The following is a 27174-nucleotide window of genomic DNA, read 5'->3' on the forward strand; positions in this document are numbered from 1 at the left end:
GCAATTGGTCTGTAGTTTTTAGTCTCTGTAGGGTCAAGGTTATTTTTCTTTAGTAATGCTTTGATGACGGCCTTCTTCCAGATGGAGGGTTAGGTGCCTGTCCTGAACATTGAGTTACAGATCTTAGCGAGGTTTGGGCCTATGATGTCAGGGAATAACTTTAGAGTGGAAGGGGGGCAGGGGTCATTGGTGGATCCGGATTTGACAGTGGAAATTAGGTCAATGATCTGTTCTGGAGAGACGTGGCTAAATTCAGACAAATTATCAATAGGACTATCATGGGGGGGGGGGGTTTTGGGAAAGATTTTATCGTCGTTGGGGATGTCAGGCGGATTGTCAGAGTTGGTATGGGCTGAAAAGTTGGCGTAGGTAAGGCAGACCTTTTCTTGGAAAGAATTGGCTAGAGAATTGTAGAGAGTTTGGGTGGCAATTGTGGGGGAGTTGGTGCCTGGTCCTGATAGCTTGGTTACTACTTGGAAGAGCTGTTTAACAGTCTTGCGCGGATTCAATTTGTTTGAGGTAGCAGTTACTTTTCTCAGTGATTAAGAGAAGTTTGTATTTGTATTTTGCTTCCCTGTAGCGGGTTTTTTCCGCAAGGTCGTAGTCTCGACGCCAGCGTCTTTCTTGATTCCTGCACCTTTGTTTCTCAAGTCTTAGGGCCTCAGAGAACCAAGGGGCGGAAGGGGAATTTCTATTTTTGGAAACATTTTTAGTTGGAACTTTTAGCTGTGCTGAATAGTACCCACGCTGGTGTACAAAATGGCTAAAACACATTGGCAAAGCCAATAGTTCTTGCATTGACGATACCTACAGGTTTTGCCAATGTTTGTTCTGTGCTGTGCACCTATTCCAATTTCTCCCCCAAAAAGAATCACAGTTGATTCTCAAAAAATGTCAGAAACATACAAGGATTAAGAGTGCCACAGTTAACAGTGCCTTTTTAACCAGTAGCGCAATCTGCCCCCAATCAAAATGGTTATATTCACATATCTCAGATGTGATACAGAGCTGTTTGCTGTCCTCGGCTAGTGGCACCATCAGCCTGCTGCCTTAACTCCAAGTCATTCGTCAAAGACAAACCCCACTGGCCGAGAAGGCTACACATATTATAAACAAGTGTTAATTTAGGATGCAGGATGTTACTTTCATTTTGGAGTGTATGTCTAGAATGAGAAACAAACAATTTCTCATCAGTTTTCCTGAGAGTTGTGATATCACAGATGGAGAGGACAACAAATATGCAGTCGCACAGATCAAACAAGGTGATTTCCACATATTTTAGGATGAAGGTGTGAGCAGAAGGAAGTAATTAAAGAAGTTAATGAATAGATTACAAACAGCCAGGTAAATACAAGGCACCACTAGATATTTGCTATAGTTTAAAAGTAGTGCTAAACGTTTTATGTGAAGATGGCATTGTAAATTCAATTGTGCTATTTGGATAAAGGAAAGGGTTCACATTTGGCATACTAAGGACACATTGGAGCAGTCTCCTAGAGCAAAATCAAAGTTGACCTTTCGTGGCTACCAATGGATACAAAAGTCCAACCATTTGCACAACTAAATTGCTAGTGTTAGATCTAAAAAACAAAAACTTGGCAACATTTCGAACAAGTAAACATTCCAGAATAAAACTGGTTTAAGGCAGTCATGGATACTTATGGAACTGATCATACTTCAGTAAGAAATTTTCTTTTGCAGGTTGTGTCTTGCAACTTGACAAAGCAAAGTTGGACGGAAAGGACAGAAGAAAGGAAAGGCACATGGGACAAAGTGCTCCCAAGTGCACAATGGGGTTACACTTGTTTGAAGAGGGTGTGTGAATAATTTATGAAACTTTTAAGTAAAAGGTTGCATCAAGTATTCGTGTCCGAAAGGAAGTTGAGCAGGCATGGGAGCACATGATCATGCTGATGAAGCGTGCAAAATAAATCCAATTTGATAAGCGTTCTTGATTGTGCACTGAAGTACCAAAAGGTAAGAGTACTTGTGTAGAGGTGCACTAATGGGTGGCAGATGAAAGTGAGAGTAATGTAGGATTATGAACGATTCTAGTCCAGAGAAACAGATAAAATAACCCAGGAGACAGAGCTAAAATGTGAATTGCAGGCCTGTGTGGGCAGCTGGTAATGAACTATAATATACACCATTCTTAGTCATGTGTGTTTAATTTCTAATTGTGAAGCATTTGTTCTCTCTGGCTGTCATGTTGGAAAATGCAACAGTCTCAGACTCCCCGAGTTCCCTCTGTCAGACCGTGGGACTCTTAATGCCATCCTCTAACACACTAACAGAATGGTCCCCCCTTGATTTCTCTGGTATTACAAGTAAGAAACAAAGATATAGCAAAACAAAACCTTGTGTGCATGCCTTTCAGGTCTAGCAACGCTGCGCAATCTGATTTAGTAAGTTGATTTACATTTTAAATCATTTAGTTTCAGTGGGGTTAAGGTTACAAAGGTATAGTCTTACAAGCACTGAAACAAATTCGGCAATAGGGTTTTTAAAAAAAAAAAAAAAAAAAGCATAGTGCTAAACGAAAACTATATCTCCTGCAACAGTTTCTGACCAATCAGTGGCAATGTTTTGTGGATTACAGCGCATACCACGTTTTCTGGATACTTGTGAAATGTTTTCTGTTCACACCCACAGTTTAAAACAACAGACACCCCACTGAAACATCTTTTCACCCCTACACGTATCATTTCGGACATTTGTAGGTTGAGCGTACCAAACTGCACAGCTGCCTGGTACAAAAAGACCTTTTGTCAACTTACCAAAAACTTGAAGTGGGCTTAAAGCCTGCCGTCTGCCTCCTGCATACCTATGGTTGGCTTTATGGTCACAACCATTTGTTAGTATCTTATTCGATTACTTGTGTTGTCTCATCTTGTGTTTGACCCTGACCTGGAGCAGTCTCTTTAATTGTGTCATTCCACAACTCACTTTTAGGGACCTACTTTTTTCTTTTTGCTTAAGCACGCCACAAGAGTGCAATTCCTTTTCCAGTGGTGTTCCTTGGGTGCTTCTCTGCCCTCCCCGCTCACTGTGTTGTTCTGTCTCATATGTGGTTTATCGGTTCTCATCTGTGTTGCTCTTTCGCTTGTTTGCTTCTCCAGATCAAGCTTGTTGTTCCTATGCGTTTCTTATCCCCTTCTCCTGCACACTCCATTGCTTTCTGCCCCCACCCGCTCATCTGTTGCACCCCACCCCTGCAGTTCTAATTTTTTGTCAAATGTTTAAATATTATATCTTACTTTAAGTGCTTTTGTGGTACTTTTTTTTCTTCATTTACAGATCAAAAAAAGATGCATTGGCTTCATTTTGGCGGCATACGCATGCATGATCACTTTTGCGCATCTTGATTACATGCATGTGCAAACATGACGCGTGCAAGCACATACAAAAGGATGCTGCCGCCAAGTCATCACGCCAGTGCTGTACAGCATAAAAGAACGAAGAAAAAAAAAGGTATTGAGACCTATTGGCTCTGCTAAATATAAGACCCACTGGGTTTACCAATGCTTGATGTTGCACAAGGAATTCTGGTGAGATGTGATGCTGACAGTTTTACTTCCTTTTAGTGTATTCCTTGTATACGCCCATGCTAAAAGGGATATTTAAATACTGAAAGTAATTACTTTTAAATGTTGAGTTCCTTAACCAACATTTGGCAAATTTCACAAATGTCTGCAACCATTATTTCTCAGACTTATCTAGTCAGGTGGCCAACTGCCAAAGTGGCAAATATGATTTTTCAATTATCCGTTTAAAAAAACAAAAAAAAACTTCATACCTCAATAGACCAACATAGTCATTCAGCCAGTGTGAAAACACAAAGAATGCACAATTTACTATTGTTGAAACGCGAAACATTAGTAAATTTACCAGTGTGTCTAGTTTGTTTTCATCTCACCTGCTTTTGAAATCACAGGATCCAGCTGCCAGCAAAACGTTGTTGGGATGCCAGTCTAAACTAAGCACGGTGGAACGAATGGGTTTCTTAATGTGTTTGCTCACCCACCTAAAACAGAAAAAGATTCTATTTTACAAATCAAAATGAATAACATCCCCATGATCAAGACCATGACCATAACAGTATCCAATGCTTTCAGCTAAACAGTACAAAGGAAAGGTGATTAGTTTCTTGAGCAGGGTAACCTTACCAAACTATCAACCTAAACCTTCCTGCCCATGACCTTCTACTCCATGAAGATCCTTTAACAGTCGTCAAAGCTATATTTATTTTTCGAAAATACTCTTTAGTCTTGCAGCATGTCAAAAAGGATTCTGCTTTTCAGTTGGAAAATGCTTTAGCTACTAGAGTTTTAACTTAGTGGTGGAAAATAAAAACAATCACACTGAAAGCCAGGTCTGAAACACTGCTCATGTCAGGAGATCTCAAACACTATGAATGGTTTCACGATGGAAAAGCTGAAAACATGGTTAAACAACAATAAATCCGAATGTTACAGCATAGTTTGTTTAAATGGTGTTGCATCTTCAAAGATGGGATGTTGAAATGAAAAAGCTCACCATTGTTAAACGTGTATAAACTAAAGTAAATGCTATTGTAGATAAAGCAAATACTACTAGAAACATCAGTTACCTCATGTGTCAGGGTGATGTTGGAGAATATTTAGCGAAAAAGAACTGACAAAGAAGTGGGCAAGAGAAATTCATAGCCGAGCACAGCTGTTTTAGATGTACTAGGATTTGCAAAAACAATGGTTTGGCAAATGGTTTGAAGATGAATAAGTGGGCATTGTAGTGTTAGGAGCACCATCAATAACTGAAACCGAAGAAAAAGGTCCTGAAAAATTGGCTCTGTGCTAGGAGAGAAAACCCTCTAGAATCAGGCAATGTAAAAATCACCTCAATCATATGGTGCAGTTATTTCATCAAAACCTTTAGCTGCTTAATGGAAAGTAAATCCATGCAGGTTGGTAGTGGATGTGAGGGAATAGGAAGGTGACCAACTGGGAGAATGAAAGACTACAATATAACAAATGTCTTTAAGAATACCTGTGAGAATTTTATACTGAGCCCGGTTCTTGAATGACCCCCATCCTACTTGATGTTGGAGAGATAGGGGATGTTATAAACAGGTTACATAGCATGCTGGTGATTTAGTCATCTGATAAGAAAATGTAGTGAGTGTAACAGGAAGAATTACAGGAGATTAGTAATCGTGGATGCAAGGACTTGAAAGATCAACGTTCCCTGTAAACATCTTTCAAATCCATCTTGGATGCATACTAGCATGGTCAAGTTCCGATGCGCACCCCCAACATGACAGGTAAGAATTTGTACTAATTAGGAGATGCTTATAAACTAAATCAAGGGCACTTAAAGTTTTTTTTAAATGTATGGTGCAGACTCGAAGCAAAACAAATACTTTGCAAATTATCACTGTTGAAAATACTAATCCTAATACAGGACTGATACCGCAATCTACACGGTCACCAATTAGATTCAGCCTAAAATCTAATGCAATAACCTAATTAGATCATTTTAAACTCTAATCCAATATTCTAATCCAATAACCTTAATTCATTGTGATTTACAACCAAATCTCTTTTCCTCAATGCAGTACAGACACATAAATCACCAGGTGGTGAATAATTATCAGAATACAATAGGTCACCCTGCTAATTTTCCTTGACCCATCAGCAGCTTTTGATATAGCACTTGAATTTGAACTCTACTCTTTCAACTTGGTGGATTATCAGGCAGAACACAGGACCTAGTCACATTTATACTAAGTAGTTGGAAGTATCCAGCATGTAGTGTGGTTGGCCACTTCTTACCCAGGTCTCTGGCAGGTCATAGGGTTCATTTGAATCAACCACACAGTTTGGTTCTACATGGAATCTTTGTGAAACTACTATCAGGCCTGTGAAACACCATTCACCAATGTGCTTGATGACAGGATGCTTTATCTCAAGGCTTTCACAGTGAGTGACAATCACTACACAGACACTCACGACACTAACTAGTGCTGGATGTACAAGTCCCTGAAACTCACTCAAAGCTGAATTTATCTTGCACTCCAAGATTCAGGAATACATATCCTTGTTCACTAACATTTCTGACACACACACAATGTTCTGGATTGCCAAAAATTCATTTTACTTACAACTTCCAAAATCCTTCTTGACAAAATGACCAAATTCGATGTTTCAACTTTAACAGTGCAAATAAATTAAACTTACAGATTTTTACCTCAGATTTGTCATTGTCCCATAACATCTCTAGACTTGAGCACTGAAAGTATTTTAAGCAAAGAACTTCCATCTCCACTTCGATATCATTCCTTACTCAATGCAAACTGGTTTCAAGATTCAGCAATTTTGAGTACATTCGTCCCGTTTTATAAGGACTTGCCCACATCACTTTTCTTTGGTTTATTTAACAGTTCTTGGGTAGAGCGGACCACACCCGTGGGTATTGGAGGGGTTTACAAAGTAACTATTTTACAATGTGTCATCAAAGTTCTAATTAACTAGATATCAAAATCAAATAGCTCAAACAAAAAATACAGGCACATGAATAACAAGCATTGGCATAGCTAATAGGTCTCGCCTTTGGGACCTTATAAGTGTTTAGCCATGCAACACTTGATGTTGTTGCACCAAGGATATTGTGCTGGATAACTAAACACTTATAAGGTCCCAAAGGCGAGACCTATTGGCTATGCCAATGCTTGTTCTTCAAGTTGGTTGGTATGGGACTGTGATGATGAAAAGAATAATGAAGATAGCTTGCAAAAGAATTTATGCCTAATTGGTCTTTTCTTGATCTACAGCTTCTGGTTTTTTCGTTGTTTAATAGTTGTTTCTATAGAACTAAGCAAAAAACACAGTTTCTGTTCAACAATAGCAAAGTGACTGTGTAGTGTCATAGTGAATATTCTGCAAATGTGCAGTGCCTGAATTATTATTAAAAATGTGCATCTCTTCATCAGGGCCCTCGGCGCCTGGTGCCAGATGAGGTCGGTGATTAGAGCAGACCTGGATGCGGTGACGTTATTCATTTTATGCAGGGTTAGATTTTATTTCCATGCAACGAGTCAGTGCTAAAGGTCCTGTGAAACTTTTTTTTTCTATTTAGTTAGCTTCACTGGGCATGAACATTTCAGGCCGTATTTACACTGAGTTGGATGGTTCGTCACCGGGTTAAAGGCCAGGCTTCTTGTGATGTTTGCCCAACCCAGTGCGCGGAGACTCGGGAGGCCTTGCGGAAGTCCTGTCGCCTCTCAGGTGCCGTTCCTAAGAATGCAAGCACCGTTCTTCGTGAATGCCAGCTAGGGGCAGCGGGGTATGCCCAACTCCGGTCATTACCCTGTACCGTGTCCAAAGTGGAAGTGGACGGCTGTTTCTGAATAGCCCCTGACGGTCGCAATCTTGGGAAACACGGCTTTCGGGGAAAGGGGATGGCAAGGAATGAGGAGTGGAAACATTCTCAACGGCTTTCGGGGAAAGGGTGTGGCAAGGAAAGAGAGGAGTGGAAATATTCGTAGCATCGTCGGTAAGTCTAGCAGTCCTAACTGTGAGCTCCTTAAAAAATACATGGTATGTTTAGAACAATTAGTGCGCTAAGAAAGCCACAGGTACAGATGAGTTTCAATGTAAATGAAACAAGCATTGGCCGCGCGGCCGTGAAAAGTGACACAGCCGCGCGGCCCGCGAAAGTGAAAGTGATCGCGATCAAGCACGGCGAGCGAAGCGATCTGTGGTGGGGGAGAAGCGGGTGTTGTGTGACAGATGGCGGCTGCGCTCGTGCACGCAAGCTTGAGGCCACCAAAAGCCTGTGGCAGCACTCTGAAAACCCATACACTAAATTTCTCGCAGAGCAGCGCATGCGCTGGTTCAGCGAGACCTAAAAAGCATAAGTCATGCCTGGATATAGTGCGAGGGCAATGTCCCCAATGCAGACTGTTGTCCCGGCGGCACACAATGCAAACACACATCGAGGGAGGACACAGGGAAGGTATTTGAGATTAATAAAAGTATGTGTGAAGTGCTACGAAATGAGAACAGTCAGTCTATGGGGCACCAAAATAATCCCTTTTGGACTGCAGGGGCTGAACACAAACATGTATAAATTTGTGCATTCACGTCAAATGTACCCGATAACAAATTTAACTGCTATTAAAACAAAGGCTGAAGGTTAGAAAGGTCCAACGGGAGCAGCAAAGGCGCTGGTTATTAGTTCAACAAGCATTTGCAATGCAATAGGTCTCGCATTTACGCGAGTTTAAGCTATTGGCATTGTAAATGACAACGCCTTTTATTTAAGTTTTAAAAACAAAAATAAAAAGGTATTGTTCTTTGTAATGTGAATAGCTCAAACTTGCGTAAATGCAAGACCTATTGCATTGCAAATGCTTGTTATTTACATGAAGCCACTATTTCTTGCCATCTCCGGATTGTAAAGGACTGTGGTGAGGAAGAGGAGGTAATGAGGTACTTGACAGCTCTGCTTTCTCTGCACACTAAAAGGTAGAATTATTTGACGGGAAAAAAATATGAACTGCATTTGCCCTTGTTAAAATGTCACCCACATGAATATGGCGATTTAGCAAAATGTATGACATCGGTTTTCAGGGCAGATTACAAAGCAAGGAAAATTCATGGACTAGATATGAACTAGAACTATGGGGACCTTTCCCTACCAGAAAGATTGCAGGGGGCACTGATCACCTTAGATGTTGACCTAGTAAGGTACTTTTCCCCGATTACTTTCTAGTAATCTGCATTGCTCCGATTGTTACTGTTCCTCATCAAATCCTTTATCGTTGAGGTTAATCCACACCTGTATGCAGCTGACCTTCAAAGATTCAAGTAGGGTGAAGGCCTGTGACGAGATAGCACAATAAGAGTAAAATTCAAGGTGCTCATATGCACACCTTTTACGTACAGAGCCTAGAAATTGCTAAAATCGGATATTAGGCGCTATATTAGAATTAATATTACCACTTGGCGCATGCGAAAAGGAAAAAAAATGGACTTGTGCTGAACCAAATAGAAATATGAGATATAGGATAGGGGCAGAGTAATTATGCACTGGGTTAAGGTTACAGGCCTGTGACAAAGCAAACATGATTATCCGATATCTCGTATCCAATCCATTAAAGCGTGCGAAGCATTCACTGGCGGGTTCGCCCCTAAGAGTTGCCAGGAAGACGTGGGTTTTGGATCCTAGGATCTGGCTAACTGATCGGGGTAAACATCGTGACATCACCCCGGGGGCGCCGCGGGAGCAAGTGTTTGTTTGCAGTCAGTCGTAAACTCTTCAAAGCGAGCTAGCTGCAAGTGCATGTTTGTTGACTGGAGACATGGGCGGGTCACGACTCACGAGCGTCACTCGCCGGTCACCTGGGTTCCTCTGTGCGCTTAAAGAGCAAGAGGGAGTGGCCTTTACCAGTCACCTCCCACTGAAAAGGCATAGTCTCGGGTGACGGTCAGTGCACACGCTTTCCCGCGCAGCCTGGCTCAGGTGAGTGCACTCCGGTCCTGACAAGCATCTATACTTGGGGCCTCCTAAACAGATACTTTCCCGGGGGGAATGGGCGAGCCTAAGTTTAACCGGTGTAGGGTTCAGTAAGTGCCTTTCCACTTTGTACGAGTCCTGAGATTGCTTCCACGCATCTACCTGTCCCTCCACAGCAGCTCCCGTTCCTGCTCAAGCGTTTTCCCACTGCCCACCCCCTTTGTTTGCGGTCGCTGCTCCGCTAAACATTTCTCCTCTCCAGCGTCTGTTCAAGTTGGCTCCGTGGCTGTCAGTGAACGTGCTCTCCCCGCCTCGCCCTTCCAAGGCTGCTGTTGTTGAATCTTATGTCAGGGTTCCTTAGAGAGCATCGACCTGTGAGCGGTGCTTGCGGGTGCGCCCTCGATGTTCACTTCAGTGAGGCCCAGGGCTTATAGTGGGCCGGGTCCCTCAGGTGCTCAGCACCGGCAGTTCTAAATAGCAGGTGCTGAAACGGGTCCCTATCGGGCTCTCATTTTAGCCATCAACTTCAGGAAACTAGCTGCTCTCGCACGCACAACGAGTGGTGTGCACGCGCCACTGCGACCCATGTGCTTTCAATTATCGCATCTGTGTATGGGCACGATAATTGAAACCACATGGCCTATTGGTGTCTATTACGTGCACCAAGCGCGTAATAGATACCAATAGGCCATGGGCGGAGCAATGTGCCTGCCTTTGGCCTATTGCGTGTTGGCTTTCAAAAAAGCACACACGCAAAGGCCAATAACGTGCAACAGAAGGTAAGGCACACGCTCGTGCGTGTGCCATTCCTAGGTCAGCTCCACATCCCCGTTTTTACCTACTAAATGTCTCGCGCTGCGAGAGCACTGCTGGGCAGTGCAATGCTAGGCGCGAGACGTAAAAAGGGAGGATAGTGGTGGGCAGTAATGAAAATTGGAAATGTTCTTATAGGACAACATACTCATAGGACAAGCTATATCCATGAAATTCTATAGGCAAAATTTAGAGAACGAGCTGCCAAAAATGTCAAGAGTCAGGGCAAGTTAAAACATGGGTTTGAATGACAGGGAATGATTGTGCTCAGTAAAGGCTAGAGACCGCTAAGACTGTAGGATTGGACGAGAGGTTAATTTAAATGGTTGGAAGAGGTGTTTGAATAGCTGTTTTTTCAGTTCCCTTTTGAATGTGGAGAAGGAAGGCATTATGCTGATGTCTGTAGCGGAGTAACTCCAAATTATGGGAGCGCTTCCTTAAAGGATTGTTGCCCTTAAGGATTGTTCTATATTTCTTCATGGTGAACGTTTCAAAGAAGATAGTGTCTGCTCTTCTCAGTCATCATGGCTCTCCAGAGATCCGATTGTTTAAAATGCAGAGCCTTATGAGCAATGCATGCACAGTCCTTCCTTCAATGGGAAGCCAGCTCATGCGGGAGGAATAGGTCAGATATAGTTGAATTTTCTGAATCCTGGAACCTTCCTGGTGGCTAAAAATAGCTCTGCTCAGAGAGAAGCAAGGAGAATTTTAGTATTCTTAACCACAAGGGAATTGAAATAACCTAGCCTCGACAGAACTAGGGCCTGAATGACTACTGAGGTCAAGGACTGGAATAAATCACTTGACCACTCATAAGCGCTAGTTGAAATTGGGCTCTCGTGGCCAACGTTTTGTTGTGGTGTTGAAGGTTTTGGTGTTTGATTAGACTATAATGGAACCTAGTGATTTTGAACAGTGTTAAAGTAGAGACGTAGCCGGACTTTGGAACAAGGTTCAAGTCGACTCATTCTGTTATTCTGGGCAATCACTTAAACGTAAAAAAACGTGACCATGGGTAAGGTAATCTGGTGCTCGCGTAAGGCACTCTCAATGCCTTGGGTAGAAGTTTGTGCTAAATATATAAAACTGCCAATTCTTTTTTTTGTTTTTAAATATACGGCCTGCTGTTGAGCAGTGATCTTTCCTCAAGCCACTTTTGAGCAGTTGTGTGGCTATTGTGCAAGGAGAACAGAAATTCAGTTTTAAGGGTGTTGTGCTTTAAATGGAGAGGTCATCCTAATAACTATTTGTGAAACTATGAAAAAGTCTTCAAAGATTACATTTTCAGATGGGCCTGAGTGCTGTTTGTTTATAAGTGATAGGTAAAACTCATTATCTACTGAATAATGTGGGAGAAGTGGAATGGAGCCTTGTGGGGCTTTCTGCTGAAGATTTGCTCTACTGGAGATGGAGTCAGCTATTTTCATGCACCAATTCCAACTTTCTTGTATGGATGTGAATCAGCTTAGAAATGTGCCATTCAGGCCCATTCTGACATCATGTGTAGTAAAGAGTAGTACGCCGAGTGTTGAAGGCCGCTGACGGTTCTATTTTGGTCATTCACCTACATTCTAATTCAAACTTCAAATTAAAACTTCACTGTACCATCCTAAAAGGCCTTTAAACCAGCCCTCAAGGTATCTGATGGCAAGTCTTTCCACTTTTGGTGTGTTACACCCAACGAGCAGCAAGGAAACATTTTGCTAAATGTCCTGTGCTGCAAAAGAAACTGTAAAAAAAATGGTAATCACAAATCTCAACTCTTAACATAAGCACCAATTCTCTGGAACCTCATTATGTGTGTTTTCTGGGAACCCCTTTTTATCCAAGTACCTTTAAAATGTGATATTTTTGTATATATCAAATAAACCCATGTAATGTCACTACACCCATGCACCTCGACCATTGAATGCCGTTTTTTCCTTCACTTTTACTGCTGCTCATGTAAGCATATTCATGAAAAAAACTAAAGGATGTGGAAGATGAAGAGAGATGATTGGGAATATCAAAGGTGGGTTTTTTAGAAGGCATCTGAAAGAGAACATGTCAGGGCGTCAAGAAAAACAGACTCCCAAGACCCTCATTGTCCTCCGGGAAGCTGACCGGGCTGCTCTCTGTTGTCGTCCCTCAACATATCTGTAGCCTGAAATTGGTGAGTTCTAGGTTCATTTGCGAAACAGAATGAAATCCTTATTAGTCCAGCAGTAAGATTATCAAACGACTCCATGTCAACAAGGAGAGCACTTTCCAATCATGGACTTTTACTTTACCAAACCAATACACTCTGGGAGTTGTAATTTTGGCACATTTCAAATTAGCCCCTCTTTGTTGAGTCAAGGTAATGTGAGGATTGAATATGCTACTTACCAGTATGCATCTGTTCTTGGCATGTAGGGCTGCTGACATTCATATCTGTGCATAGATCGCCGCCTAGTGTTGGGTCCGGATGTTTGCACGTTGTTGTCCTGGAAGAGTCTTCGAAGTATCCCGAGATAGGTGACTCCTCCCCTGGACCACAGTGCGCATGGGCATCCTCTCCATCCTCAGATTGTTTTTCGCCATTGTGGCAGTGATGGAGTAGATATAGAAAGTGATGACCATGCTATGCAGTAATTCTGAGAGCTGCAGCTGCTACAGGCGCCGGGGAGGAGGGCGGGCGATATGAATGTCAGCAGCCCTACATGCCAAGAACAGATGCATACTGGTAAGTAGCATATTCAGTTCGAGGCATGTGGGCTGCTGAATTCATATCTGTGCATAGAATATATAGCAGTACCTCCCATTAGCGGCGGCCACCAGTGCCAGCTGCAGCGGTCTGAAAAAGAGTTTTGAGAACAGCCTGTCCTACAGCTGCCTGCTGTTTTGAGTGTACATCTACACAATAGTGTTTGGTAAATGTATGTATAGTGGACCATGTGGCTGCTCTACATATATCATGTAAAGGAATATTTCCCAGGAAAGCCATGGAGGCCCCTAACTTACGTGTTGAGTGGGCCCGTGGGGGAATCGTTAATGTGCGTTTAGCCTTTTGATAGCAAATTTGAATACATTTAACGATCCATTTGGCTATACCTGCCTTGGAGATTGCGTTGCCTTTGTGTTGTGGGGAAAAGGCGACGAAAAGTGGTTTCGTTTTCCTAAAGTTTTTAGTTCTGTCTATGTAGTACATGAGGGCTCTTTTGACGTCGTGTATGGAGCATTCTTTCAGCGACATTTTGTGGATTCTGAAAGAACACAGGCAGTTCAATGGTTTGATTCATGTGGAACTGCGATATTACTTTAGGCATGAATTTGGGGTTGGTACGTAGTACGACCCTGTTTGCGTGAACCTGTATGAATGGCTCTTGAATGGTTAGTGCCTGGAGTTCACTAACTCTTCTCAACGAAGTGATTGCTACTAGGAAAGCCACCTTCCAGGTGAGGAATTGAATCTCACATGAGTGGAGAGGTTCGAAGGGTGGACCCATCAGTCGGGTGAGGACCAAGTTGAGGTTCCACACTGGTGCTGGTGGGTGTCTTGGGGGAATCACTCGTTTAAGTCCCTCCAAGAAGGCTTTGATGGCAGGCACTCTGAATAAAGAGAGGTGCTGCCTGTTTTGGAGATAGGCTGCTATTGCGGTTAAATGGATACGTATTGAGGTGTATTCCAAATTGCATCGGTATAGGTGTAAGAGGTAACAGATTATGTTTTGAGTGGATGTGTCTAGCGGGTTAATGTCATTGTTATTACAATAAATGACAAAACTCTTCCATTTGGCTGCATGGCAAGCTCTGGTAGTGGGTCTCCTAGCTTCCTTAATGATGTCCATACAGTCAGGTGGCAGGTTTAGGTAGCCAAACTCTAGGACTTCAGGAGCCAGATTGCCAGGTTCAGCTGTTGCGGATCTGGGTGCTGAATTTCTCCATGGTTCTGCGTTAAAAGCGCGGGTTTTATCCGCAGCCTTTGATGCGGCACCACGGAAAGTTCCAGAAAGGTGGTGTACCATGGCTGGCGTGCCCATGTTGGAGCAACTAGGATGAGTGTCAGTGAGTGCTGTCGCAGTTTGCGTGCCACTAGCGGTATCAACGGCGCTGGGGGAAAAGCGTACGCAAATCTGCCGGACCAGTTCATCCATATCGCATTGCCCTGCGACTGTGGATGTGGGAACCTGGCGGCAAAGCTTTGGCATTTTGCGTTTTCCCTTGTGGCGAATAGGTCTATCTCTGGATGACCCCACTGCTGGAAGTACGGTTGGAGTACTGATGGGTGTAACTCCCACTCGTGCATTTGGTGGCTGTGTCTGCTGAGCAGATCCGCCATCTGGTTGTCCTTGCCGGGGAGGTGTTCCGCCATGAGGAATATGTTCCTCTGAATGGCCCACTTCCACATGCTCTGAGCCAGATGAGACAACTGTGGAGAGTGTGTTCCTCCCTGCTTCTGTATGTAGTACATGGCAGTCATGTTGTCCGTCCGGATCAACACGACCTTGTTGCACAGGTGTACTTTGAATGCTTTCATAGCCAGGAAGATTGCCATCAGTTCCAGAAGGTTGATGTGCATCTTCTTTTGTTGCGTAGTCCATAGTCCCTGCACTGTGTAATTGAGTACATGGGCTCCCCATCCCTGGAGAGACGCGTCCGCTGTCAGTATTATTTGTGGAACAGGCTCTTGGAACGGTCGGCCCTTGCAAAGGTTTTGTGGATTCCACCAATGCAGAGAGTTGTATGCCCGACCGCTCACCAACACTAGGTCTTTTAATTGCCCGTGAGCCTGATTCCATTGACGTGCTAAGCACTCCTGAAGCGGGCGCATATGTAGTCTCGCGTGTGGGACTATGAAAATGCAGGAGGCCATCATGCCCATCAACTGCATGAACACTCGCGCAGGAAGGGAGTGTTGGGGTTTGAACTTGGAAATCAGCATTTGCATGCTGTTGATCCTCACTAAGTTTGGCTGAGCTGTGGCTGCCAGAGTGTCTATGGTCGCACCTAGGTACTGTTGTACGTGTGCGGGTTGGAGATGTGATTTCGGGTAATTTAGTGAGAATCCCAGACTGTGAAGAAGGTGAATGGTGCGGGACATGTGGCTGGCACATTGCTGGGCTGACTTTGCCTGAACAAGCCAGTCCTCCAGGTAAGGGTAGACGTGAATGTGTTGCCTTCGTAGATGTGCAGCCACGGTAGCTAGGCACTTTGTGAAAACTCTGGGTGCTGTTGTCACTCCGAAGGGGAGGACTTTGAATTGATAGTGCTGCCCCTGAATGGTGAACCGGAGATATTTTCTGTGTGACGGGTGTATGGGTATGTGGAAATACGCATCTTTGAGGTCTAGCTTGGCTAGGAAGTCTCCCTGTTTGAGCAGCGGGAGGACTTGTTGTCGGGTGAGCATGTGGAAATGCTCTGAGAGAATGTAGCGGTTGAGGGGTCTCAGGTCTAGTATAGGTCTGAGTGACCCGTCCTTTTTTGGTATTAAGAAGTACAGGGAGTACACCCCCGTACCTTGCTCGTGGACGGGTACGACCTCTATTGCGCCTTTTTTCAGCATACTTAGCACTTCCTGCTGTAATAGCGCCAAGTGCTCTGAGGACATAGGACGGTGTTTTGGCGGTATTGTGGGTGGAGTGGAGGTTAATTCTAGGCAGTAACCGGGTTTGATAATATCTTTGACCCACCTGTCCGTGGTGATGGAGTTCCACGTGGACAGCAACCTTTGTAGCCTCCCCCCGACAGGTGTTATGTGGTCGGGAGGAAGGGAGAGGGCGTCACTGTTTGTTCTTGGGGGAGGACCTGGTATTGCCGTATCCGCGTCCTCTGCCCTTTGTGCTGGAGCCACGATATCCACCCCTGGTGTTTTTATCGTAGGTACTTTGTGTGTTGCCCTTGTTGTAGGTTTGCTGTGACCCCTGTCCTCTACCTGCTCCTCTATTTCCGGGGCGACGAAAGGAGCCACTCCGAAAGGTCTGCGTTTGGAGAGCCCCCATGGACTTTGCAGTGTCCGTGTCCTTTTTTATTTTTTCTAGGGTGGTGTCAACCTCTGGTCCGAATAAGTAGTCGGGGTTGACCGGTTGATTGAGAATGTTATTTTGAACCTCAGGTTTGAATCCGGAGATTCGTAACCAGGCGTGTCGTCGTAACAGGACGCTGGTGTTTATTGCTCTGGCAGCTGTATCTGCGGCATCCAGTGCACACTTAATGGATGCGTTTGTGAGGAGTTGTCCCTCCCTGATGAGGATCTCTGCTCCCTCTTTGTATTGGTCAGGGAGATGTTGGAGTAGGGTTTCTAATGTGTCATAGTGTGCGCGATCGTAGCGAGGTAGGAGCGCCTGGGTATTGGCAATACGCCATATGTTAGCTGCCTGGGCTGCAACCCGTTTGCCGGAGGTCTCTAGCACCTTGGACTCTTTGTCCGGGGGAGGAGCATCCCCAGTTGTCTGCGAGTGCGCCCGTTTGCAAGCATTAGCGACTACGATGGAGTCCAGAGGCAACTGGCCTCTAATGTACGTAGGGTCCCCAGGCGCCAACCTATATTTTTTGTCGATCCTGGGGTTTATTACTCTTGCCCTGGTGGGTTCTTTGAAAATGTCCTTTGCTGGTTTGAGGACACCTTTCAACATGGGTAGAATTTTGATATTCCTTTCTGAGGATGCGAAAGTATCCATTAGAAAATCGTCCTCGATTGTGTCAGAGTGGAGTTGCACACCATGATTGGCCGCAGCACGTTCAATTAGGGCGTTGAATGCGGCAGTGTCCTCTATGGGAGACGTTTTTGCGCCATATAGCTGCGTGTCCTGTGTATCCATAGGTGCACCCGTGTCCACAGGGTCATCCCAAGCCTGGTCAGGGTCCTGTTGGCCTTCAGGGTCCATCTCTCTGGGGTAGGGGACGTCGTCACCCATATAGTCCTCCAAAACGTCAGTTTCGGAGTGTGTCGGAGAGAAGGACTGTGGATCTGGGTAAGAGGTATGGAGACGTTCGTAAAGAACTGGTTCCGATTCCGCTGGCAGCTTTTTCTTTAGCGGGATCCGGTAGGAGTCCAAAGTGTGTTCGGAAGATATTCTCCGCTTGTGGAGCATAATTCTGCCGGTGTCGGCATCGATGATGTGGGACGGTGACGTCTCCGTAGGAGAGCGTTCGGCAGGTGTGATCCTAGTTTGGGTGACACGTGTTCTTATTTCAAACATTTTGGGCGCCGTGGATGGCGGCAGGCCAAAAGTGATATGGGGTGGTGCTGGAGAAGCTTTCTGAGCTTTTTTCGGCTCGGAGCCTGACGTGTCCTGGAGGGCAGCCTTTTCTTTGATGCGTTGCAAGGACGCTGCAACTTGTCGCACCTGGAACGCCGACGGTTCTTTGGCGCCGAGCGGTTCTGTAGAGGCAGGCGTGGACTCCTTCGGGGCCACGGGGTCATCGAGTCGAGGAGAGGTAGTAGCCGTCGACGGCGTCGATGATTGGGCCTTAGGTGCTGCTTTCGAAGCGGTGTGCGACGCAGCGGCCATTTTGACCTTCGTGGCTGGAGCCGATGGATTCGGTGCCGGGTGCCGAGGCGGTTTGGCGGTACCGATGGCCTTTTTCCGTGTGTCGGCGCCGACGTCGGCTGCTGCGAGTTCGGCACCGAAGTCCCGTTTGGTGCGGTCGGTGCCGACGGGTTTGGCTGGCGTCGAAGGTGTAGTGGGCTTCGATCCGACCAGTGTCACTTTCAGTTTCGGTTTCTGTGGAACCGACACGACTTTTGGTTTCGGTTTCGAGGAAGGGAAACCAGTCGTTTTGGGTACTAATGGCTGTCGCTGAATGTCCGAGGCCGGGCCCGAGGGCGGGGCCGAAGAACTGCGGGATAGGTCTTGGGTAAGGCCCGAAGGCAATCCCTCGACCGGAGCCATAGACTGACGCACTGGGATATCCTCCGTCTGTACGGGTAGGCCTTGCTCGTCACCGGAGCTACTTTCTTCGGCCCCTAAGGCCTCATCGTAGTCTCCTACCTCGGTGTCGGCTTCATCTCTGTGAAAGAGTTGTTCTTCGATGTCTTCCGATCCGGAATCGTGTTCGGAAGCGGGGCTGGAGGGTAGGTTCTCCACGCCTTCCACATCTTCGTCCTCGGCGCTGAAGATGTTGGTTGGGGCCGGTGCCGCTTGCTGCGCTTCAAGTCTCGCTGCTCGTCGATTCCGGAGAGTCTTTTTGGATCGGAATCGGGCACAGGCCATACATGTGGATTCGTCGTGATCCGGTGAAAGGCATTTGTTGCACACCGGGTGGACGTCGACATGGGGATATTTCGCATTGCAAACAGGACACCGCTTGAATGGTGTCCTCGATTCCATCGTCGATGTGGGGTCGATGGTCGGATAAGATGCGAAAAAGTTGGTTTTGTTAAGTCAGTAAACTAACAAGTAACTGTCGATACCGATCGGGAACAGTACCGACGCGAACTAAAGGCCTTTTGGCCTGAAAAAAAGTTTTCCCTAACTTGAGTCAAGATAAGCACATCCGAACCCAATGGCGGAAAAAAACAATCTGAGGATGGAGAGGATGCCCATGCGCACTGTGGTCCAGGGGAGTCACCACCTATCTCAGGATACTTCGAAGACTCTTCCAGGACAACAACGTGCAAACATCCGGACCCAACACTAGGCGGCGATCTATGCACAGATATGAATTCAGCAGCCCACATGCCTCGAACACCACAGCTTCTCTTAATTCCACAAACCACCCCACAACAAGGCCAGGCTATTAGCTCAGTGACACAGAACACAAAACTGGAGAAGAGGAAAATACAAAACATGATGGTTTATGCCGCTAATATAGATGGGGTTATAATTTGGGTACTTCATCTTTAACACGGAGGTCATCATTTAGAGGAAAACGGTACACTGTAAGCCCTCCCACAAGGAGGTTAATTAAAATTATTGTATTTGGTATTAGTTTGATGTAAGCATTTTTTCACATGAAAGTGGAATATCGTCTGTAATATTTACTTCCAGAATAGAGCCGCAAAACTTTTTTTCCTAATAGGAACAGTCACAGTTTTTACGCGATGTGGTACTTCAGTAACCCCATATTTAATTTATAAATCAACTGAAAAAACGTATGACAGTCTTCTTGCCATATATTAAAAACATCTCTATGAGACTCTAATGGTCTACTTTCTAGTTTGGTGCAGTGATAAACACTGGCACGCGTTTTTAACACTCATTTTTAGCGCTGTACCAATAACAGCCATGAATATAAATGTGCAACATTCCGTCCATCATCTTGTGTGTTTTGCTGTTCACCCTATGTGGGAAGGGTATGCCCAGACGTGGGTCCCGTGCTCACTACGCCACTGGAGTCAAGCTATCCTGGCTGAAGAGGGGTGAAACCCCAAAACCGGTCCTAGGATGCTTGATTCCGATCCAGGGAAGAAATGGCTTGGCAGTTCGGGCAGGACTGTTGCCATGAGGCACAGGGTCAAGACTGATTTGCATATGACCATGTCTGAACTGGGGTGGCGTGGTGAGCAAAATAACTATGGATTAAACCCAGATCTGTGACTGGGGGTGAAAGTTTTGCCAATGTGCAACATTCCGTCCATCATCTTGTGTGTTTTGCTATAAATGTGCTTTAACAGTGCAGAATGGGGAGGAAAAAAATTAAGTCAGACACATTTTTTACTGGACATGGTTTCTTCTCTGCATCATTATGAATACATTCCTGCTACTAGAGAACATGCAATGGTAAAAACAGAAGTCATTCTAGTACTACCATACATCTCCTGGTAATGCCCTGAGAAGTTTTTGACAGCTTTTTGTTACTGGAAAAAGCGGCTGGAATTACTGGCAGAAACAATGTTTTTCTTCAGTTATTCCCCAAATTAAATGTCCAGGTCTGAAGACATTGGTTAAAGTTTTATCAGCTTTCTTTTTTAGTTCAATGGTAACACCAACCCTTGGTATATCACTCCTATACATCCTGTATATTTGGTACATTGAGACACTATTATAGTGAAGATTGTGGCCATTGTGTTCTAGATCACTTCATGTAAGTTTCATGGTCTTCTGTGTGCTTGTTTTGTCTTATGTCTTCTCATACCTCTGCAGCACATTCGGAAATTTGACCGATTACTCACACACCCCACCCTTTACTTTTTGTTAATATTTCTGTCTTACTTTACAGCCTCACTTACCTATGCTTGAGAAAATCCGACCCTGTCCACTCTGACTTCTCTTACTCTTTCAAAAACACTGAATCTTGGGCCATTCCTGTTTATCGGGACGGCATTTTAAATCCCGTGCAAGGCCCAGATCTTTATAATGTTGCTTTGTGCGTCCAGGGTACATGCCCACAGGCTCTCTAAAGGCTTACACATCTTCCCACATCACATAATTTGGCTTTCTGCTGCACCATTTGTAACATAAATTCAAAGAAATCATGGACGGCATTCTTGAATTAATCTGAAACACGGGTCTGGATACAAGATCAATTATTCTTTTTTTAAACAGTCCTCATTCACCAAGTAACTTTGTCTTTACGAGGTATGGGCTCGAAAGCGGTCCTGACAGGAGAGGGGCTCATCAGCATAAGATTTTCCAGCCCTCTCGATGGTCCCCCTTAAACCAGCCTCAAAACAACCAGGCGCGCAGAAGTGAGAGTAGCAGCCTGGGATTACCTCCTCCAACACGCCTTGGTAATATTCATTACATAATCAGTGGACCTTTGGGTATACAAGACCTATTGTTACCAAAACTTTGAAATATACATAGCATGGGCTTTGGTGCCACCCAGAAGAGTAACCCTCTCTCGCCTCACGCTATTAGATGTTTACTGCATCATTGCTACTTCCAAGTAGTGCTTCCAACGTGATGAATGGACTATTTTTATCTGAAAGTATACGGAGGCCCACACTTTTACTGTCAATTGTCTGTTATATGTACTATATGTAGAAAGCAATTTTTTATTGCTACTTTTTTCCAGCATTGGCAAAATCAACAGGGCTGGTCTTTATACGATAAACAGGATTTAAGTGTGCAGGAGATTTAATCATCATTGGCTACTACCGGTGTTTAAATGCATTGGCACATTTAATCACATATTGGCTTTACCAATGGTTGTTTTTTTATTTCCACAAGGCTCAACTCAAATACAGCCTGTTCTCTATTCACAGTCTCTATAAATAATGTTGCAAAAACCTTTTGCCGCAGTGATCTATAAATACTCTGGATTGAAATACTACACATGCCTGCCTCAGTTTGTCATCTCAGCTCATTAGAGAACTAGCGGCTGGAAGAACAGATGCTAGCTTTTACTATGCAAGTCAATAGCAATCAATATTGGACAACTGTACTCAGCATGAATGTGAGAGGCAAGACAGAGGAAAAAAAAACAACGCTAAATATAGCTACTGAAAAAAGGAGATGGCTTGATAAGAGACAGTAATGAACCGAATACAGAAATTAATTTGCAACGTTAGCAAGCATATAATATTATGTTGAATACAATTAAGCGTTATTGCTTTAAGCTCATGGCTTCTGCAATGGTTAACACTATATTTGAAGAGTGATAAACAAAGCTAATTGTCCACCATGCCTGCTCCCAGGTTAATGGTGATGGTGCATAATAAGGGAACGTGAATTAACAGTTTCTAAAAGCCAACCGTTTTGAGACAATATAGCTAGTAGTCCCCAAACCCATATCTCATTTGACAAAGATAAATAAACAGGCCCACGGTCTCTGCGTTCGATCCCTGTCAGTGATCTTAGCATGCAAGCAAACAAACCATAGTTTGTGCCCTACTCAAGGTATTCTGATTGGGTAAATCGACCTCAGCTTTTTCCTCCAGTGTACAGATAAATTACACTATGAAATGTTAAAAGCTTTTCATAAAATCACTCTTTCAGCTAAAAGAAATACACATCAGGCGGCGCAAAGATCCGATATGCAGCATTTTATCAAGATAATATCCCTTATACTAGTAAACAATGCAAGGTAGCTAACGAGATACCCAAGAGCCCCCTACCCAAACAAGAAGCATGATTCTGAATGACCTAAAGCCTCTAAACCGGGTCTCCAACCTTTTCTAAATATCTATTTATATTCAACGAAACCCAACCTTAGCTACTAACAACACATAATATCGGTGTTACAGTAGTGACCATATCACATTAGAGAACATTAGTGGCCGCCCAATGCAGGAATACCAGCAATGTTGATCCCAATGGATCACGCTAGTTTCCAAATAATTCCAAATACACGTTTTTATCAATTTTTAATACCTCTACGTGTCCTAAAAGTTCTATGTGGGATTCCATAGGCACCTATGAAATAATGTGAGTAATAAGTCTACCCAACGCAGCACAAATTATACTCTTTAATTATCTTTGGTCTCCAAACATCAACTAATCATTTCTCAAAATACACACATTATCAAATACATGATTTTCAGTTGTGGAAGCTTTCTTAATTCAACCAAAGAAACCTCTTTAATTTGCTAGGTTGGGCTACTCATTGGGTAGCTGGTTACACATATTTTTGGAGAAGTACCAGCAGCTGCTGAGGTACTCAATCGAAAACCCTGCTCTTTAACGTATATTTCAGCAAACCTAATGAAAATGAAATTTGCATAGTCCACTCTGGATCTGAAGATTGAAGACGTTGTTAGTCAACTGCTGTTTTCAATACAGACATGGAGAACTTTAAGCAAGCGACACACATGAAAAGTGCAGCTGGATATCACTATGGAAATTTGAGGCCCCACAGACAAAACAGCATCAAACAAAAGTCCTAAATTCAGACAGAAAAGAGATGGAAACTCATCTCATTGGCCCAATAAGTGCCAAGATATCACCAACCATTAACACCCCTGTTTTATCGGATTTTAATTTAAGCCAATGGCCACCTATCTGCTCCCAGTTCCTTCCCATGCATGAGACCAGACGGGAGACCAAAAAAAAAAAAAACAAAAAAAAAAAAAAAGAGGAATTGGTATACATTGCGTCATTTTTTATGTTGGACAATGATCAGCAATTCATGAGCCACAAACCCAAATTATTTAGCATAAGACCATAACCAAACTCTAGGAAAAAGAAGATGGAAACAAGGGTCAGTACAACAAACTATCCTGCATTTTTTCTGCTAGCTACATAATTCAACTTAAATGTCACAGCAAGTCTAAAGACAATCAAAAACTCACCAATCATTTTCTGATTCAAAGTAGCACACAGATATGAGTCTGGCCCCACTGCCAACGGCAAACTTGTTTTCCAGAGGGGACCATTTCACAAAGGTAGCAGCACGGTTTATTCTCAGGATCACCAAGGTCGGCTTCCACAAGCCATCTTTTTGACTCCAGACGTAGGCATTCCGGTCTGATCCACAGGTCACAATTCTATCACTTTTGGGGGCCCAGTCAATCCCTGAAAAAGGCAGAAAACCAGTATTCCATTTCATTAGGACACATTAACTCTACAAAGCATAGTCAATATGGATATAACATTTACTGTGTGTGCAATTTTCTCCCAACTGGTCCAAAGTGCCCCCATTCTCTACCCAAAAACGCTGGTTTGCAAACCATCACTTTTGCCTCCAGAAACATTTCACTAAATCAGATCTCTTTAAAAGTAGTCTCAATGAACAGCCACAGTGGGACACATTTATAAATAACTTTTTTAAGTGGTGGCCTTCCATAAATGCAACTTCTGATTCACCTCCTGCAAAGTAGCTTCAATGGTTAATTACCTGTAATGTGGCCATTATGTTCCTTTAGCTCATGGGCCTTCACCCACTGGTTTGCACTCTTCTTATAGATGTGAACTTCGTGATTGTTGGGACTGATGGCAAGCTCTGATGGGGAAAAGAAATAATTAAAAAATGTTAGAATTTGTTTATGTTGATTTTAGTAGACAACACACTTGTGAAACAGGTAAACAACTGTCACACAATCACCTCTTACCAGCTTTGTACAGGAAGTTATCTTACCTTGCTACTTTGTATGGGTAAGGGTAGGCACAGACGGAGCAAACTGGATAATACTGATCGTATGTGCAATCAAATTCTGTGGCTGCTTGGCATATCTGCAGCCAGTCTGCAGAGCAAAACTGTATTATTTCTTTATGCAATCAATTCCAATGGGAGAAATAAAAAGAACGAACAGGATGTAGACAGCCAAGGTCAAAACGTGCCTGAAGTCGGTCTGTGGCAGTGTCTCATAGCATGACAACAGCACAGATGAAATCATATTAATTAATGAATAATTGTATTGGTTTTTGTACACAGTTTCTGAAAATTGCAAAAATACTCTAGGGTTGATAAGCATAGAGGTTAGCCTGAAGGGCTAGACAAGTGTGAACATTAGCAAAGGAAAAAGCACGAGTTGATATTGTTCTTTCAGACCGACTGCACTGCTCCTGCTGAATTGGGTCCAGAATAATTTCCAGCAGTATCACGTAACTGGAGCAAACATTGCAGAATGACAGTGGAAGTGACCACAGGAGGTGGTGATATCTGTTCCGTGACCTCAGAGAAACTTAGGACACAGTGGGCAGAGGAAAGGGAAACCATGGAAAAACAAGAAAGAGGCTGGGACCTGCAAAGGTGGCATGTCTAAAAGTGTGCGGGGATAACAAGACAAACAGTTTCCATGACACCAATATCTAGTCTGCCTGAGGCAAAACGTTCCTCCCAAAGCCATTCAATTTATTTTGTAGCTGCTAACAATTTGGTATTGGGAAGTACAATACTTAATTTCACAAATAATGCCTGGGCAACCAGAATTTATAGAGACAGCAGAGCATTAAGAAAATGCGGGTACAAGGAAGCCCGTTTGCCAGTTTCAGGATTTTTATCAATGCACTCTAGAGTCCCCTGCAAATTCTACGTGCTGAACATAAAGCATTGTACAACAGAAGGGCAGAAAATTATGTTTTGCTGGTATTCCGTGATCTATGTAAAGAGGGTGGACTCCAGTAACTGTGTGCATAGCAATCTCCAGCCCTGCCCTCTTAATAACTTCAGGAAAAATCACTTTCAGTGCAGAAATTGGGCCTTTGTTCCAACTTCCAGCGAGGCGTCAAAAGATCACCTAGAAGGCAGTTGTTGGGATGCCAAGGAGGACAGCAAAGCACTTGCTTCTGGGTCTTCATTCCTCAAAAATGTAATTCTCAAATGGTGAAGCAGTTCCAAAATGATGATGCATTTGAGCAAAATTCCTGGTTCCATTTTTAATTGGATCACCTAAATACTCAGCTGAATTGTTTGTGGGCAGTTCTCAGAATGAGATCCATCACCAGAACATACTTTGGTGGAGCCAGGAATGGAACAGAAGAAGCTGTTGGTGTTAAAACGGCTGGACCACAAAGCAGCTGGAGTTAAACCCAAGGGTTCTGAACTCCTCAAAACTAGGCCACCAGTATCAGAGCTGAATCTTTCGCTATCACCATGAAAACAAACGTTGTAGTCCATGTAGTAGGACCAATGTGGACCATTGTTGATGTGCCTAAGGTTTCTGTTGGCAAACCGCAAGGACTGCTTACCTGTTACTGAATAGCCACTTTGTGCGAGGAAGACTCCTCACCTGCGATGTTATCAGAAAGCACACCTTGTGGAATACGACGACTTCAAGAAAGCCTTAAACAACTTCTTCATCAAGGTAAATGTAGGCTTAGATTTTGGCTCTCTTATGGATTTGAGAAGTTACACATGCACAAGTCCCAGGACAACTTTTTATGCAGCAAGTCTAGATACAAAGGACCGCATTTTTTAGTGTCCCAGACATCTGCTTCCTGTAGCTGCTGCAGGCTTTAAGCTGAAGGAAATCACAGGAGGTGCGAAGTCTCAATTTTTGAAGACAAATCCCTCCAATGAGGCAAAAGGACTTGGTAGTCCCACACATGAAGTGGTGGGGAAAAGGAACAGATGTAACCAGCTCATGTGGCACCTTTTACAACCATGCAATGCAATTTCCAGTGATGTTTTGAGAGTTACAAACAATGCCCTACTGTGTCACCTGCTACTGTTGGAAAGGTTTCCGGTTTCAGCCCCCAACCTGGGAAACAAATTCCTACGAGGAATGTGCTGGAACCAATATCTATTTGAAAGGAAGTTTTATTCATTTATAAATGAGGTGTTCATGATAGACAGAAGATAGTAGAACGTCATTTTCATAGGAACCACTTCCTTCAGAGTGGCAAGTGGGCTGTTTGGCCCTTAAACAACCTGTACAATGAGTTTTATTACCCAAGATAAATATCGCCACCTCAGCAAAGTGCACTAAGAGCCTGTAAAAGGCCCTCCCCTATGATTAAGGTCCAGCAGAAAACCAACCCGAGGAAAACAAGAATGGGTTTGGCCATGCCCAGGGCCAGTAGTTGGAAATACCATCTCCGAGAAGAAGAGGCTCCTGTAGTGATAGAGCATTGTTGTGGTTTTTTTATAGCACCTTCCTATCTCCTGTGATGTCAAAAGCGCTTATAAAGAATGCCTCTTACTGATGTGGTAAAGCAACCCAGGAAATTACACACCCATTCCCCTGAATGGAACCAACTTTGAGGCATATGAGTTGGAAGCTAAAAAAAAAACTGCAAAGTAAAGACATTTGCTACAAATTGAAAAAGGGACTAAACACGAGGAAGATAATTAGGACTTTCGTGGTTCATCAAAATTACCTTCCTTCTTTAACTTTGTATTAATAAATTGGAACCACCATAAAGTCCTCTGTATATATTGACATTTTTGTTTTTTCCTGCGCTGTTTTCTGCGGTTTGTATTTTTCACTTGTCACTTACACCGTTCAGCTTGTTTTTCACAAGTACAAATGTGCACAAGTTTGTACAGGTTACATGTAAATTCAATGTAATATAGTGCAGTCATTGTTTTTCTTTCTTGCTAATTCGGTTTAAATACAGACCACTTTTTGCATTTATTGCC

At 43.8% G+C, this 27174-nt stretch overlaps 1 protein-coding gene across 1 annotated transcript in view; it reads right to left on the reverse strand.

Annotated features, from left to right (window-relative positions):
• Window positions 1–27174, reverse strand: part of ARPC1A (actin related protein 2/3 complex subunit 1A) — a 158033-nt gene that overhangs the window by 67352 nt on the left and 63507 nt on the right. Inside the window, exons 3-5 of the mRNA XM_085629133.1 lie at window positions 23989–24093; window positions 23444–23666; window positions 3917–4024 (exon numbers count right to left, since the gene is read on the reverse strand). Coding sequence (XP_085485259.1) covers window positions 3917–4024; window positions 23444–23666; window positions 23989–24093 — 436 coding nt within the window. The remainder of the gene's footprint in view (window positions 1–3916; window positions 4025–23443; window positions 23667–23988; window positions 24094–27174) is intronic.

Source organism: Triturus cristatus, chromosome 10 (assembly GCF_964204655.1).
Source record: "Triturus cristatus chromosome 10, aTriCri1.1, whole genome shotgun sequence".
Taxonomy (NCBI): Eukaryota; Metazoa; Chordata; class Amphibia; order Caudata; family Salamandridae; genus Triturus; species Triturus cristatus.